Source organism: Centruroides vittatus, unplaced genomic scaffold (assembly GCF_030686945.1).
Source record: "Centruroides vittatus isolate TY-2023 unplaced genomic scaffold, ASM3068694v2 contig_1388, whole genome shotgun sequence".
Lineage (NCBI taxonomy): Eukaryota > Metazoa > Arthropoda > Arachnida > Scorpiones > Buthidae > Centruroides > Centruroides vittatus.
In genome coordinates this window covers 12,429-29,956 of record NW_027120871.1, presented here as the reverse complement: position 1 = coordinate 29,956, position 17,528 = coordinate 12,429, and the positions used below count along the sequence as shown (strand labels likewise).

Sequence of the window (17,528 nt, the reverse complement as noted above, 5' to 3'; positions counted from 1 at the left end):
TATAATAATAATTATGTTTTATTGTTATTTTATACGAATGTTAGCAAATTTCTTAATAAAACTATATTTTATTTACGATTTTTCGATATAAGTTTAAATAATTCAAAGTATTTGCGATAGATGGCGGCACGTTATAAATATCCATAGTCATTTCTATTTTATATAATTATTTATTTCAAACGAAAGATGGCGCTGTGTATTTTTATGAAGAAAGTTCAAACTGAAAATATTTTCGTGGAACATATAGATATTTTATTAATTAAAATATTTTTTAACAGAATCAAATTTAGAGATAAATTAAGCGAAAGATTAGATTCGTATTATTTAAAAATTTCCATTGGATACTTCTTTATTTATACAATTTATACAAAACACTAAAATTTATTTGATTAATGTAGTGTTATATACAGATTGTCTTCTTCATTTTTATCTATTAGATCTCATCCTGTTATATCTGTAAGAATGGAATTATGCATTTAACATATTTTAATAAATTTTACTCACAGTAAATGTAAAACTAATCAAAAAGAAGTAACTTGTTTTCATCTTAAATATTGTCCTAAATATGAAGGAAACCAAGCTCCTGAATTAGTTCTTAAGTAAAATTGGATCTCTTTTTAAAAAATTATCTTTATTTTATAAAATAATAAATATAAAATTGTATCTGAAGCAATGAAAATAGAATTGGAAGTTCATAAATATAAATAAACAACAACTAACCTGTTATATACAAAGACCAACAACTGCCGAATTATCGGGCTAGCAAATGGCTATAGTAATATTAATAATTTAAGTTAATTTGGTTCTAGAGTTAGGCGTTAGGCGCCATCTCTTGCTAAATTTAATAATTAGAATTTTAATTAAATAATTTAAATAAATTTAGGCCTAACTGGAAGAAAAGAATCGGCCCGAAGCGGGATTCGAACCCACAACTTCTGCTATCCGTGCAGACACGTTACCAGTTACGCATCTCCCCTTCCAGTTGATATAAGATTACCGTACGACCATCGACGGTCATTACAATGCCGGCTGGGGACACATTAATTACCCACATTCTCCCAAAGGCACTCAACCGGCCATTGCAAACCCCGGTAGCGTAACTGGTAACGTGTCTGCACGGATAGCAGAAGTTGTGGGTTCGAGTCCCGCTTCGGGCCGATTCTTTTCTTCCAGTTAGGCCTAAATTTATTTAAATTATTTAATTAAAATTCTAATTATTAAATTTAGCAAGAGATGGCGCCTAACGCCTAACTCTAGAACCAAATTAACTTAAATTATTAATATTACTATAGCCATTTGCTAGCCCGATAATTCAGCAGTTGTTGGTCTTGTTCATACATGTAAAACCTATGTTCCAAGAGGCTATTTTATGCTTAGAACAATTACAATAATTAGCTGTAAATATATGTAAGCTTATTCAGAGTACAAGTTAATAATCATATATAATCTTTAATGAAGTATTCTTTCATAGAATTGATCAGAAAAAATATATTAACTATGTTATATGTTGTATTTTTATCTGGACAAAATTGATAAATAAAAGACCAAATATAATAAAAAGTATTATTTCTGAATCTAAAACATACTGATTTTGAAGTTATAACACCATAATTTTAAAGTGTTAACATTTGTAATCATTTTTATCACTGTAATGAAGTTATAGTAGATATTTAACATTTATGGTATGAATTCTCAGATTTTTCTAAAGAATATTGTTATTGGTGTAAATCCAGGAACTTTTAATTACTTAGAACTTTTTATTTATTCTGACTGTGCTGCATTAGAATCGTAAAAAATATCAAATCATTGAAATAATTCATACAAACCAAGACCTAAATTACAAGCTAGGCTAGGTAACCTAGCAATAAACAATATGTATAAAATAAATAACTTTATTATTGATTTGAATAAAAAAGCACTTAGTAAAAGGACTTTTACATGGAGATTGTTTGTCTTTGTATTTTTTGAGCTATATCCAATTTTACAAGCTCTTTATTTATCTTCATGCTATTAACACGTGAAATATAAAAATGCAATAAACCTACACTTTTAATTTTTTAAAGTAGTTAAATAATAAAGAAAGAGATAAAAGTTTTCATGAAAAGTCTTCAGATAATCAAATTTTTTGAATTGTTCTACTTGTTACAAAATTTCAAAATTAACATATTTGCTACTTTTTGTGGATAGCAAATATATTTTTAAGAATTTCAAACATTTTTAAGTACTTTGAATACTCAACCAAATGGTCGTCTTAAACAATTGGGCTATAAATCTATTATTAATGATTAAATACCAAATTATTTAGTATTTAATCATTAATAATAGCAGATTTATAGCCTGATAGCTTAATGCGATCATTTGATTGAGTATCTATGTATCAGGCTTCTGGATGTTTAGTATATTTGTACTTCAAATATTTTTATGTATTCCAAATAATTTTAAAATATTTCAAGTACTATACTTATGTAAGATTTTCAAATACTGTACTTGAAAATTCAAATTTCTGATACCTAGTAGTTTAAATAATATCTATCAGAAATACTCTAACTTAAATCAGGTAGGCTATTTGTTATATGGGAAAAAGTATTTCTAATACAAGTATTTGGTACTTGTATGCTTCCATCTCTGTACTGTCAACACAGAGATAAACCCTCACCACTGTTTGTCACTAAAAGTTTATCACCACTCAAATGTTTGTCACTAAAAGTACAATTAAAAACTAAATGTTAAGATACTAATTACTAGAAATGATTTTTCATATAAAAAAAAAGACATTTAAACATGTTGAGGCTGACAACACGAAAAGAGAACATAATAAGGTGAACCAACTGATGATAATTTCTGTGATTACAATAAGTAGAATTGACTGTATTTGGAGTTTAAACATTTTTAAATTGAATAATAATAAATTGAATGAGTTAATAATAAATGAGAAATTAATAAAATTGACCATTTATTTATAAATATTTAAGTATTTAACATTTAAAATGATAAAATTTTTAAGATATAAAATCTATGAATTTTATTATATTTCAATTTTTTGTAACTGGTCTTTTATATTTTTTTTTATTTTAGCTGGAATCATCGATAATCATTTCTTAAGCCTTGAAGAACTTGTAAATTACAGCATTCTTCCATTTTAGAGGTTATGCAGAGTCAGATATGTAATACTTTAATGTTAAGTTCTATTCAGATGACTACTACATTGTCTCATCACTTGACAGAACTGAGTCGAATTCTACATCAACATAGTAGGCAAAATAATTCTTCAGAAAATGTCATAGAAAAATCAGAGGATGTAAATAAATGATTGGAATATACATTATATAAAAGTATACATTATGAAATAAAATTAGTTACTATTCAAATGTTTGTAGTCAACACACACAAATATTTTTTATGTTACTCTATAAATATAATCTTGTATTGTAAAAAATTATTTACAAATATTATCATATACAAAGTTTAGTAATTATTTTTTTCATATATGAGAATTTTGTCACTGAAATAAAATACTAGTTCATTATACAATCTTCCATAAGAGACAAAATATGTTAGATTAATGTATTGATTTCTGTCATCAAAATAAAACTCTGCCGACAATAATTTTTGATATGTTATACCTAGCATTAACTTGGAGATTTTTTGGCACTAGTATTAAAAGTCAATTGATTTAGTTAGTAATTTCATATTTGATCCCAAATAGGCACAATGCCATCTGTATCTATATACTTATATTCAGTGGTGATATTCAAAATATTTAACAAAGGGTTTGCTTGCAAAAAATTTTTCCCTAACAATCACCAACAAACAAAATGGAAGTTTTGGCTAGAAATAAATACAATACCTTTTTTGCGATATATCTAATAATCAGTGGCGTATTTCGAACGTAAGGGGCCCTGGGCAAAGACCAGGTAACAATAGTATATTGATGTTATCGACCTTTTTTCTTTTTAAGGCAGAGAAATTTTTCACCTCAAATAGACAGATGTCATCGTCTCTCGAAATACAATATCTTTTTTATTTCACTGTCCATAGCCCGACACGTGTTCCACAGCCATCTTGTATTATCTCGCGCGCGTAAGATTGTGGGATCTCTCTTATGACTGGATCTAGTTTCGAGAACTCCCTTGAATCGATCGCGATTAAACCCTCGTTTCGGTCGACATTGAAACAGTCTAGAGGGATCGCACCAAGGCATAGTCCCCGACCTTGCTCACAATCTAGATTGAAATGCTCGGTGTGAACGGGGTATAAGGCTCTAGTTTAGTAGTGTTACAGAGTATAATACGTATATTTTAATATATTTTTTAAAAGAAACAAAACCACTGAAAAATGTTACATGTGTTTAACAAGGTTCAGGAAACTGAAAATTTTACCAACGGGTTTGGCCAAACCTGTGCGAACCCACTGAATATCACCACTGCTTATATTAATAATATATAAATTGGAAATAATTAAATTTAGATACATCCGAAACAGCATAACTAATAAAGTGGAATTTCAATCATAACTCTTGTGTAATATGCAAATATGTTGCCAGTTATATCATGTAGATTCCAAGCCAGAGTTTTTCCAGATATATATTAGTTTAAACTTGTATATAATAATAATGGTTATTTATGACTGAAGGAATTTTATTTTTACATCTGAATAATATAACTGTCAGCATACCTGCACACTATAAATAGATAGAATTGCATACTTGAATTCAGGTTAATATTTTTCAGAATTATCTAAAATTAACTAAATCTGAAATAACCTAATTTTTAACATAATCAACAGATGATAATACAGTATAACTAATTGTAATCAAAATCATCAAATTATATAATTAATCTGAATGTAACTTGACAATTTTTGAGCAAAATTAGTAACATTTGTGTTTGGATTATGATATCATTATGTCATATATAATGTTTCATTTTATGATATTTAGATAAAACCAAAAAGTTAATGAAAGTTTCATAATAAAACTTATTTGTTTTTATTTAAAGTTAAAGAAAGTGATTTTTATTCTAAGGTAATTATATAATAGCTCTAATTCATTACATAATTACAGTCAAACCTGTTTTTATGCGGGGGATAGGGACCGCATTAAAAAAAACGCATTAAAAAAAATCTCACGAAATTTCACGAATGGCTGTAAATAATAGTTTTCGCAACACAATTAAAAAAATAATTTTTTTATGCGGTCAACAGGGACCGCATAAAAAAAGTCTCACATAGAAAATAACTCAAAACCGTACGAAATTGAATTTATTGACAACAGACGTCAGCACTTGACTGCATCGTCTGGTCTATCGTCTGTTTTACATATTTTTGTCCAGGTGGTGTTTTGTTGACTTAAAAAGTAAATTATTTCATTTTTCGCATATTCATGCAATAATATTACTATAATAAGTGCATTTATGCTATAATAAGTTTATTTAGCTATAATAAGTCAACGTAAGACATGACGAATCGCACGAGACTAGTCTCCAAGTATACCGCACAAATTAAAAATTCGCATTAAAAAAATCGCACAAATAAAAATCGCACATAAAAAGAGCGCATAAAAACAGGTTTGACTGTATATCTTGAATTAGTTTTTACATTACTATGACATAAATTATCAAATTTTCCTTTTTATTTTTGGTTTAATTTCTCAGATGTTAAAAAATATATAAATTATTATAGTTGTAGTGAAACAAGAGATACATCAGATTGTGAAAAGGTTTATCAATAAAAAGTAACTTCTTAAACCATTCGAGATTTTAGCATTCATTTTTTATTGATAAATTACATTGTTATTATAAAGTAAATTTAATTAACTCTTTCTTCACAATATAATTAACAAACAAAACATATAAAAGTAAGTAAATATAGCTTTGTAAACTCTGTAATTTCTTATAATGAGATGACCTAGAGTTACAATTTTATTTGTTTGTCTATCAAATAAAATACTCTTTTATTATTGACAACCAATTAAAATCTGATTTTATAGGATACAATTAATATTAAATATTGTAAACGTGGAAGTATTTTAAGATAAATATTTAACTATGAGTATGTATTTATTTTCTAATTTTTATAAGCTAAAAAAATTTTACAAACTCGTTGCTAGTTCTTCAGAAAGTTTTATCTTTTCTGATTAAGTATTTAAATTTAAATATGTTGTTTTTAAACAGAAACGTGCTTTTAAAGAGATCAGTTAATATTTTCTTCACTGTTTTCTTTCGTACTTTGTAGATAAATCAACAAAATTAAATAAAAATTCGGAAAACTACAAATAGCAATGAACAGCAATTATATTCATTTTTAATTTGTACGAAAAAAAAAATATATATATACGATAAAAATTTTCTTTATTAACAGATCTTTAGATAAAATATCTTAAAACACAAATATGTTGTAAAATAAATGCTAACAAACATTCAATATAATTTAAAACAAATAAATCAAATTTCTTATTTCATGGAGCAAACATTTTTTATTAAACAAAAGAAACATTTCAGTTCTACATAATTTTTACATTTAAAAATATTAAATCTCCAATATTTTCATGTGAAGATTTTTCACAATATGTAATTTTGTGATTCAGCTCATTCTTTTGCTTTACGAATACAGTCAAACCTGTTTTTATGCGGGGGATAGGGACCGCATTAAAAAAAACGCATAAAAAAAATCTTACGAAACTTCACGAATGGCTGTAAATAATAGTTTTCGCAACACAATTAAAAAATATTTTTTTATGCGGTCAACAGGGACCGCATAAAAAAAGTCTCGCATAGAAAATAACTCAAAACCGTACGAGATAGAATTTATTGACAACAGATGTCAGCACTTGACTGCATCGTCTGGTCTATCGTCTGTTTTACATATTTTTGTCCAGGTGGTGTTTTGTTGACTTAAAAAGTAAATTATTTCATTTTTCGCATATTCATGCAATAATATTACTATAATAAGTGCATTTATGCTATAATAAGTTTATTTAGCTATAATAAGTCAACGTAAGACATGACGAATCGCACGAGACTAGTCGCCAACTATACCGCACAAATTAAAAATTCGCATTAAAAAAAAATCGCACATAAAAAGAGCGCATAAAAACAGGTTTAACTGTACTTATTTTTGAAAAATATACCATTATATAAAATATACATATTTAAAAGAAAAATAAAGTATATTTTTTAATTAAATTTAATACAATAAACCCTATAAAGTGTATTTAACTCATATTTTAACTAGACAGTGTTCTATATTAAATACAAATTAAAATGTAAAGTATCATAACAGGAATAACTGTATTATTATTTTTCCATTGATTATAAAGTCGTCTTCATATTTCAAACAAAATATCAAAGTACTTATTACAAGTAATAACAAAAATATAACAATTAATAAAAAAATTATTAGCTACATTTAGCAAATGGGCCTACTAAGCTCATTCCATTATAATTATTTTTGATTCTTGAATTTATGTTCATGTTTGAGAATGAATCAGCTCAAAGTACTGCATTATAAGAGAAGAGTGATAGATAATTGCAGGTTATATAACTTTAATAAAAGTTGAACAATTGAATTATTCTACTTTTATATATATATATATATATATAACTAAATAACACATTTTTAGAAATTTTGAAAAAGTAAAATAAAATAAGTGAAAAGAATACATCTAGCAAAAGATTTTTTTGTTTTTGAAGAAACAGTGAAAAAAAGGTTTAAATACTGTATAGGGTGAGAATCAGAAGAAGGCACATGCTTGGGGCCAGATTGCTCTAGGAAAGGGAGAGGATCATGGAAAAGCGTTACGGATTTATTGGACTAATTTACTTTTTTTTATAAGTTCCGATATATTACGTTTACATAACAAATGACTATCTAAATATATCAATTTCCCATCTTACCAGTCATCTTCAGGCAAAGAAAAGTTTAAAAATTTTATTTGTATTATTATTTATCTGTTTTTTTATGAACATGCAAATATATGCAAAACTTAAAATCCAAAGTTTTAAAATTGAATATTTATTCTAAAATAGTACAATGTAATATTTTACTTTTTGGCTTTGGAGACATACCTGATAGTTTTGCTTTATTATTAATTTATTTTTACTTTATATTGTAATCGTATATAATTTGTGACAATTTTGTGTTTTATGGTATCATAAAACATTATAAAATAATTAAAAAATACCAATGGAAAATTAAATTACTTCAGGGTCAAATTTAACTTTTTAGAAGTTATTCACTTTAAAAACATCGGAGTGTAACACGATATAAATGTGGCATTCCCGGACCACATTAACACGTCCCCAATCGTAAATCGTGGAAAATGGGAGGGCGAACGATCCCCGGGGAGGGTGGAGGTCATCTTACTGTTCAAAGCGGAATTTTGCGGACCTTCTGGACGGTTGGACCCAGCTGCATCTTCTCTGAGTCAGAAAAACACATTAGACCAAAATTTACGGGACCATCACGAAATATTCAGAAGAAAAAGAATAATAACAAATAATCAAGTATATAACCTTTAAATTATAAATTAAAACGTTCTAAACTTATATGACAAAATAACACAATCAGAATGTGTTAAAATATTGTTATAAATAAACACTGTTACAATTTTTATAATGTTCTAAATACAATAGATGGAAGCGCTTATTCTAATAATTATTTTTTGTCAATTTCACTTTTCAACAATAGCTGAAATGGTTCGCAATTATGTTGACAATATAATGTTGATAATTTTTTATAAGTAGGCCTATACTTTATCCGAAAATTTATAAATTACTAATACTACTTTTAAATTATAAAAAAAATTATGAGACAAATTAATAATGGGATAAAAAAAATAGTGTTAATATAGAATTTATGATTTCATAAAGGCTTACATTAAAATTAAAGTACAAAGTTACATAATTTTAATTTGTTCTATATTCTATATTCCAATCAGTTAATGTGCCAATGTGTTCATGAAAAATATTAATACAAAATCTTATCCATGTATATGCTAAGGGAAAAAGTAGGCATTTGCCTGAAGTCCGCTGTCTAGTCATTATTTATTATTAAAAGTGGAAGGAAGAAGAATTATAGGAATGCCATTTATTTAATTATTGTAAGATATAATGAATAAAATATCTAATTATTCTTAATATAATGTTTTGCTATATTGCCCCCAGAAAATTGTTTTTTTTGCCCCCAAAATATAAATTGTTACTAATCTCCCCCAACATAGAAGAATCGCCCACCTGGGGCGTTGAGAAACACTGATCATACCATTGCCTTGTGTTAAACTATTGTTCTCGCTAACCCAAACCAACTTTCAAGAATTGAAAATCGAAAAATTTTAATTAAAGTAAGACTAAACAATTACAAACATCACCTTTGTAGACAGTGATTTGACTTTAACGTAAAATTACACTCTACAAAGGTTTTATTTGTGACTGTTTACTTACTCACTCCGGAACTTGAAGAAGAATACGGTTTTTAAGAGTAAAAAGTTGTTTCGAAACGCCTTTGTTTCAAACACTTGTTGGAAATTTAAATATTTAATTATATTAACATGTTCTTATAAAAATGAGATGCTAAAGTGTACAAAACTACTGATATTTAAATAGCGTAGAAAGAGAGTAGATTGCAACAGGCTCTGATCGTCACAGTCAATTTTATTCATTTAATAATTTAACAAAATACATAAAAATTTTCTTTGCTTAATGTATTTTCTATATTATAAAGTGCAAAAGTTATGTAAAATTAATATCTTTTAAAACGAGACTTTGATATTTTAAGAGATTCATTAAAATATTATTTTTAGGAAAAATACATTAAAAAATTAGATTTTAATTTTGTTGATAGTAAAGCTGTATAACAAATAGATTTAATAAAAATTTTTATATGCATTTAAGAGATTTAAATGCTATAAATACAATATTTGTTTACTATAATAGTAAAATCGTTTTATTCTTAGGAAATATAACTGTTTAAGATGACAAGTTATATAGAAAAGTTAAGATCATTTATTTAAATATAATATAAAAAAATATTATTTTTTTTATAAAAATATCTTAAGTACTCATATGGATTTCTTTTGTTTAATTCAATTTTTATCTTGAATTTTTAAAACGTAGAGAGATAAATTTAATGTTTTTTTATTAGTAATTGGTTTTTATATAAAAGCAATCTGTGCTTTAATTAAGATAATGCATATATGTTTTACAGAAATTTATTTTTGCTAAATTGAAATAATAACAATAATAATTTATTTTATTTCATAACTTTTAGTTTATATTTATACACTGAATATTTGTTTAACATTATAATCAAAAAGAATATGATAAAAAAAGAAGTGCCACAATCTCTTGTGTCAAACCGTGGGTTATTGGAATTTAAAATTTAAAATTTTTTTAAAAACAAGCTGTAAATAGACACAGGCCGGCCACCAGTGTTTGCAAATATTTGACCTTGATCGCAGGTCTTTATCTCTCTCGTTCTCGTTAGCCAAATTGTTAGAAATGCCACAGAATTTTCTAATTGATGATTTCAATTGTTAAGTTTTTTTTTTTTGTGTAGTTTATCTTCTGGATGAAAACTGAATTCAGTTTTGAAATATTGAAGATGTGATTAGAAAATGATAAAACCCGGTTATTATTTTTATTTTGTCTATAAACACTTTCTCTCTCTCTCTCTCTCTCTCTGATTATCGTAATTGTTTTTATAATTGAAGAGAAAAAATTTTTAAAAAGACAAAAGTTTGACGTATTTTCATTTAAAAACAAACTAATTTAAAAAATTGTATTGTTTAACAATGCTATCAGAGTTGAAGTATTTCTGTGCATATAATATTTTTTTTTATTAATGTATAATATAATTAATAAATATTATTATAATATTATACATTTTAAATGTTAAAATAATTGTTAAATTCAAAAGACTTTATACTTTAAATAAATGGTATTTATATATGAAGTAATGTTACAAAGCTAATTTAGAAACCTACTTCTTACCATTTTTAAATCATTAAGATTTAAAAATGTTGTTATATTACAATTAAGATCATGTGTGGTTTTTAATTACACAATTTCCATTTAGACAAATCAAAATCAGTGTTGGCAGATCTGAAAATCTTTTTAGAGGGCCTATATTGATATTATCAGCAGATCTATGTAAACTTTACATTCTACTAGTAACCCAGAGTAGATAAACTGTAAAGAGGTTGCACTATAAATACAATCTTTTGAACTTTATTTTTTTCTTGTATTTATTTAATCATCAATTTTATAACAAATCTATATATATAATCGAGACGAGTTGATAATAATAATAATAATAATAATAATAATCAGCGCAGAGCCCAAACGGTTAGGAGTTGAAAGTTGAAATTTGGTACGCAGTTAGGTATGTTAAGAGAACGCACACTAAGAAAGGATTTTTCGAAATTCCTCCCCACGGGGGAGAGGGACAGGATTAAGTCTTAACACTTCCATCAACAATGGAAGTGTTAAGTAACAATGGAAGTGTGAAGCAACAATGGAAGTGTCAACAATGGAAGTGTTAAGAATGGAAGTGTTAACAATGGAGGTGTTACGTAACAATGGAAATTTTAAGAGCCAAAACGGTTAAGAGTTGAAAGTTGAAATTTGGTACATAGTTAGGTTACGTCACGAGAACGCACACTACGAAAAGATTTTTCGAAATTCCTCCCCACGGGGAGAGAGACAGGATTAATGCTTAACACTTCCATCAACAATGAAAGTGTTACGTAACAATAAAAGTGTTAAGAGAAAGCGACGTGCAAGACGCAGATGGAGAAAAAACGGGCGCTGGAGAAAAAAAAAAGAAAAAGAGTAATATGTTAGAACATATTCTATTTTCAAATTTAAACAGATTAGTTCGGTTTTTCTCGACTTTTCTTCTTTAGAACATTCGATGAAAATCGAACGATATAATGAGAACACGTCGTGAAAATCGAACAATATTACAATATTCGATTTTCAAATTCTTTAGAAATACTTAGTTTGTTGATGAAATTACTCTCTTTCTTTTGTGACTATAACGTAATAATCTTAATCTTCGCTATCGTTACTTTTGCTCGAGCAACGCCGGGCCTACCTGCTAATATATATATATTTTACATTACTAGAATAATTTCTACAGAATAAGTAAAATATTTATTCTAGTAGGAAATTTGATTGTTAATTTACAATTTGGGCTTGCAAAACTCACTTTCATTTCAAATGGAAAAATAAATGAAAAAAATGTTTATCAAATAATAATACAATTGTTCTTGTTATGGTACTTTACATTTTAATTTGTATTTAATCTATAACAATATGTAGTTAAAATCTGAGTTAATTACACTTTATAGGGTTTATTGTATTAAATTTGATTAAAAAATATATATGTTTAGAAGATAGATAAAGTATATTTTGTATTATGGTTTATTTTTCAAAAATAACTAGTATTATTTAATTGTATGGTCTGTAAAGTTAGACATTTAAACTAAAAGTTTATATGTCTTTAAATGTTATATAATAATTGTGAAATTATTTAATGCTTTCACACTTCATTAAATCAAATTTATAAATAATTATAGTAATTCTGAAAGATTAACACTGTGTTGTGATAATGTAAAACTTGTCATTAAATATAAAGTGTTTTAAAAACTGGCAACGTTAATGAATTAGTTTCTTGACCAATTAATAAAACAAGAAGCAATGGAAATATCTTTTCACAAGAAGAAATGGAAATATCAAAACAAAATGAAATGTATATCTTTTTAAATGTATTTTTAATTATTTAATATTTTCTTAAGCTCAATAAAAATTTATTAATTAATAATAAAACGATTTTATTATTTCTTCTCATAATACAATTTCATTACATTAACGACAATCGCGAAATTGAAAAAGGAAAGTTGTCCACTCTGATCAGAGATTGTTGATAAACCTATAAGTCTTACGCTCATAATTTAGCCCACCCGTGGAATGTCAATAACTTCTACCCTAGTTTTACTTCTAGTGATTTTATTAATCTACATTTAATAAAATATAGGGAATAGAAACTGCAATAAAAATTGGAAATTTTGTAAAAGTATAAAATGTTTAATCTTTATTAAATGAACATTTAAAAAAATCTTTTCATTAAATACTATTAGTATCAATAAAACGTCATCACTTTTTATATATCACATATATCACAAATTTTAAAAATAAACTTAATAAACTTTTAAGTTTAAACAATTAACTATATCACATTTCATTGCATAAGTAAACTTTTATTTAAAAACTTAGTTTTGTCAATTAAATCATCAAAATAATCAGCCTAAAATAGTTCTTACGAAACATAGTTATTAAATAAATTTTCAGTTCTATTCAGAAAATTATTAATTAAATTTATTTTAAAACAATATAATATTTTGTCTGCAAATAAGATTAAATTGAATTTTAAATAGTTAATCCTGTACGTTTTGTTTCGAAAGAAGAATTAAGGACTTTATTCTTGCTATGGTATGTAAACTAAAGCATATCAAATAATTCTGTACAAAATCTTTTTTGCACAAAAATATTACAATATTAAACTGAATTATATGTAAACAGTGTCAAATATTCACTATTCTTAGCAGAAAAATATAATATTATGCCAGCCACAGCCAACCCCTCCCCTACACTTACTCAGGAAGGGAAAAGAGAAGATTGTAAAAAGGGGTGGACTTTATAAGAAAAAAAAAAAAACAGAAAACATTACTCATGTTATAAAGTCAGGAAATAAAACCGATCATTTTAATTCTTTGTATAACGCTTTTCTTGAAAATGAAATATTTAAATATTATTTAAAAAAAAAAAGCTTTACTAAAACTGCAAAACAAATTTCATTCTTGTAAATTTATAATTTACAAGAATGAAATTTATATTTTAAATTTATATTTATATAAGAAAATATTTTGTAATGACCGTCGATGGTCGTCGTGTTAGCTTATATATACTGGAGGAGGCGATTGGACTGAAGGTCCGGGTAGCGTAACTGGTAACGTGTCTGCACGGATAGCAGAAGTTGCGGGTTCGAGTCCCGCTTCGGGCCGATTTCTTTTCCTCCAGTTCCAAATTATTAAAATTATTTATTGAATTTATTTATAATTATTAAGTTTAGTAAGAGATGGCGCCTAACGCCAAGCTCTAGTGCCAAATTGTCTTATTAATTATTTATTATAGCCAACTCTAGCCCGATAATTCGGCTCTTGTGGATGTATAGCTTTGTAACGGGTTAGTCGTTATTTATTTAAATTTATAATTGAAAAAAATTAAAAATAAGACAATTAATGCAGGGTGTGACTAGATAACTGTATATTTCTAAATGTTTTACAAAATTTCCAATTTTTATTGCTATTTCTGTCCCCTATATTTTATTAAACGTATATGTAATAAAATCTGTTAATTAATTAAATTAATTTGATTAAAAAAATCCCATAAAAAATAATTAGACGCTAATCGCGTGTCAGTACAAGTAATTACGTAATTACTAGAGTTACGATTACGTAACTTGCAGTAAGAAATAATAATTCCTTTTTTTCCGCATTTATGACAGGCTACACGTATGCCACCTTGTAACGAAATTTTAAAGTAAAGACCTTCCCAAGTTATTTATATACCGGTTAATACATTTTAGTGTAAATGTTATGTGATTGTATTAAAAAACAATATATATATTACAGCCTCTTTTTTCATTAAACAAAAAATATGCAATTTATAAAGTTACTACTTATTAAAAAAATAGAGGAAATGTTACTTCTAATTTAATTCATAAAAATATTAACATTTATAATTGTATATTTTCACAAATTCTCAATTAAGTAGAGTTACTTGAATTTTTAAATTAAATATAAAGTAAACACGGAATATATTTACATTAATGCCATCTGGAGATCAGAACAAAAATTATTTTTTCCATACTCAAATAATATATTTTATATATTATAAAATAAATTTAACTTATTAATATTTTACAAAGTAATTATTAGAATGCATTTTCTGTAGTTTTTATTCTAATAACTTATTATTATTGTTATTTTCATAATAAAATTCATTTATTCTTTTAATATATTTAAATTTAATTTATCATTAATATCTCAACAATAAATGAATTCCTTTAGCAAAATTATAGTTTTAAATAATGAAAAACATTTAATATATTAAATTATTTTGATGTTTTAGATATTACGTCATAGGTAGGTCACAGGAAGTAGAATGGCGTCACCAGGCTTTTCTGCAGTCACATGACCTCTACGTCACCACTAAAACACGTGCTTTTGTTTACAATATTTGTCACTATTATATGTTATAAAGTAATTAACAAAGGTAAACAAAAATGTGAAAAATAACTGAAAGCTGTCAATAACAAATATATAACAGCTTAAATTAGTTCAAAAACTAATAAAATAATAAAAAAAATCAACAAAAGTGACTTTTATATATTGCTTTTATGTTAAAAAAAATATATATATATATCATCAGAAATCACGAAAAGTATAATGGACATATGTAATAAACTAAATAAATTTGTAATAACACAAAAATTAGCACAAAAATTAAAGAAAAAGACAGAAAAAGGAACATTTACTTCTAGTCTATAAATGACCTTGAGTTGTGTTTATTTAAAAAATCCAAACTGACAAATTTATTTAATAAAAAAATCTAAAACAATTTTTTCTATGTAAATTAAACACAGAAGAAAACAATCGTGAAAACTGCGTAAGTCTAAGATGTATAGTTCTCAATAAATATTTTTTCTAAACCGTTAACTCTAAACTGCAGAAAATTCTGCAGGTCGGGAGCAAGAGGGTTAAAATATTATTTAAAATATTAAAATCGATACTACATTTAAATATATTTAAGCAATACGTACAATACAAATAAAACATTTGTAAAAGTACGTAAATTATCACTATAAACAAAATATACGACAAGTGACGATGATTTGCCGAAATTAGGCAGAATCTTAAATTGTATAAACTAATTCAGTTTTTATCAGAGAAAAGGATATTCAAAACGATTGATCCCTCAGTTCAAATCTCAATAAGAGCAGTTCTTCTTCTTGGAAACGGTCCTGAAATTCAAAAGATTCGAATACACAGAATGCAGAGCGCTACACATCTGCAAATTCAAATATATAAATATATTACATTAATATATTGAAAGAGCTAATTGACTCGCACACCTTGACTGGAAACTTCTTGGTAACATCGAAGAAACCGTTGAAAGATAAACATAAAGACGCCTTTCCAAATCTTTTCATAAAATTCACAATCTGTACGAAATTCATAAAATTATTTTATGCAAATTAAAAAGTATTCCTAATTCTATTTTATAACAGAAGCTTTACTTTTAATTTCTGTTCCAATTTCAGATCGCATTGAGCGAATCTTCGAATGTCCTGAAACGATGTTTGCATCTGAAAGAAAGAAGAAAAACATGTTACAAGTCGAGTGAAACATGGAATAGCGTATTTAATACAATACAAAAATTACAATAGATGTAAAAGCGGATGCTAAAAATCCTACTAAAACACATATAAACGACATTACAGCACAAATTATGCAAATTAAAATTTTCAATGCAAATTTCATTTTCGAATAAATCAAAATATAATAAAGTAGACTGGTTTCGGTTAATAGAGAACCGTACAAAATTGTCAATACGTAATTAAACGGGCCATTGAATTGTTTACACAGTTCCAAAGTTCATTGTGTTGCGTCATAATTTTTTCTAATTCTGTTTCCAAATTCAAATGATTCATTTTTAGTAGTTGCAGATCTTCGGATAGCTTCTGGAAAATCTTCATTAATATGGTAATAAATAAGTAAATAAAAAAAATTAGATACAGTGATCCACCCGAGATTAAATTAATAAAAATGCCAACTTCTATGGTGCAGAAAAATGCTTCGTATTCGTACGACTTTCCTCTCTCTACAGCAGCATAAAAATAAAAAATGTTCAATGCTTGGCAAAAAATAGTTAAATATACAACAATAACAGAAGCGATAATTGTCGTGTAGGTAATCAACCCGTAGACTTTTTTCCGACAGAAATATTCTGGTTTCGTCAATTTAATATTTGGAGTTAATTTTACTCTCTTTATAATACTGAAAGTGAAAGTGCGTAATGTTAAAACTAAAATAGCAACAAGCCATTTTGACAAAGATGACGTCGTTCTCGATTAGTAAGTACAACGATTGACAAGGAATCATCTGTGACAAAACCGGTATTGTCATAGAAGACATCAAACAGAAAAATAATCCAGTAGAAATACTCGATGAAGAATGAATGAAATTTTGTTACAATTGAGTGAACATAAACATCATTTCGGTCGTGGCAGGAACAAGGAACGAAAAAAGTATATCCGTAAACTCTTGCTACGGACGTAAACGAAGATAAAACGCAGTTCAAACATATCTCTGTTTCTGTGTTCATATTTTTTCTATTTCTTCTATACTCGTCTTCGGCTTCAATTCTTGCCAAAAAGTTTTCCATTATTTCGTTACACTTACGAAATTT

The 17,528-nt window shown here is 26.3% G+C and overlaps 1 protein-coding gene across 1 annotated transcript in view; it reads right to left on the bottom strand.

The window, feature by feature from the left end:
• Positions 1-16,675, bottom strand: part of LOC136968088 (uncharacterized) — a 67,791-nt gene extending 51,116 nt beyond the window's left edge. The window contains exon 1 of the mRNA XM_067262052.1: positions 16,502-16,675. Coding sequence (XP_067118153.1) covers positions 16,502-16,600 — 99 coding nt within the window. The 5' untranslated portion in view covers positions 16,601-16,675. The remainder of the gene's footprint in view (positions 1-16,501) is intronic.
• Positions 16,676-17,528: the final 853 nt, after the last annotated feature.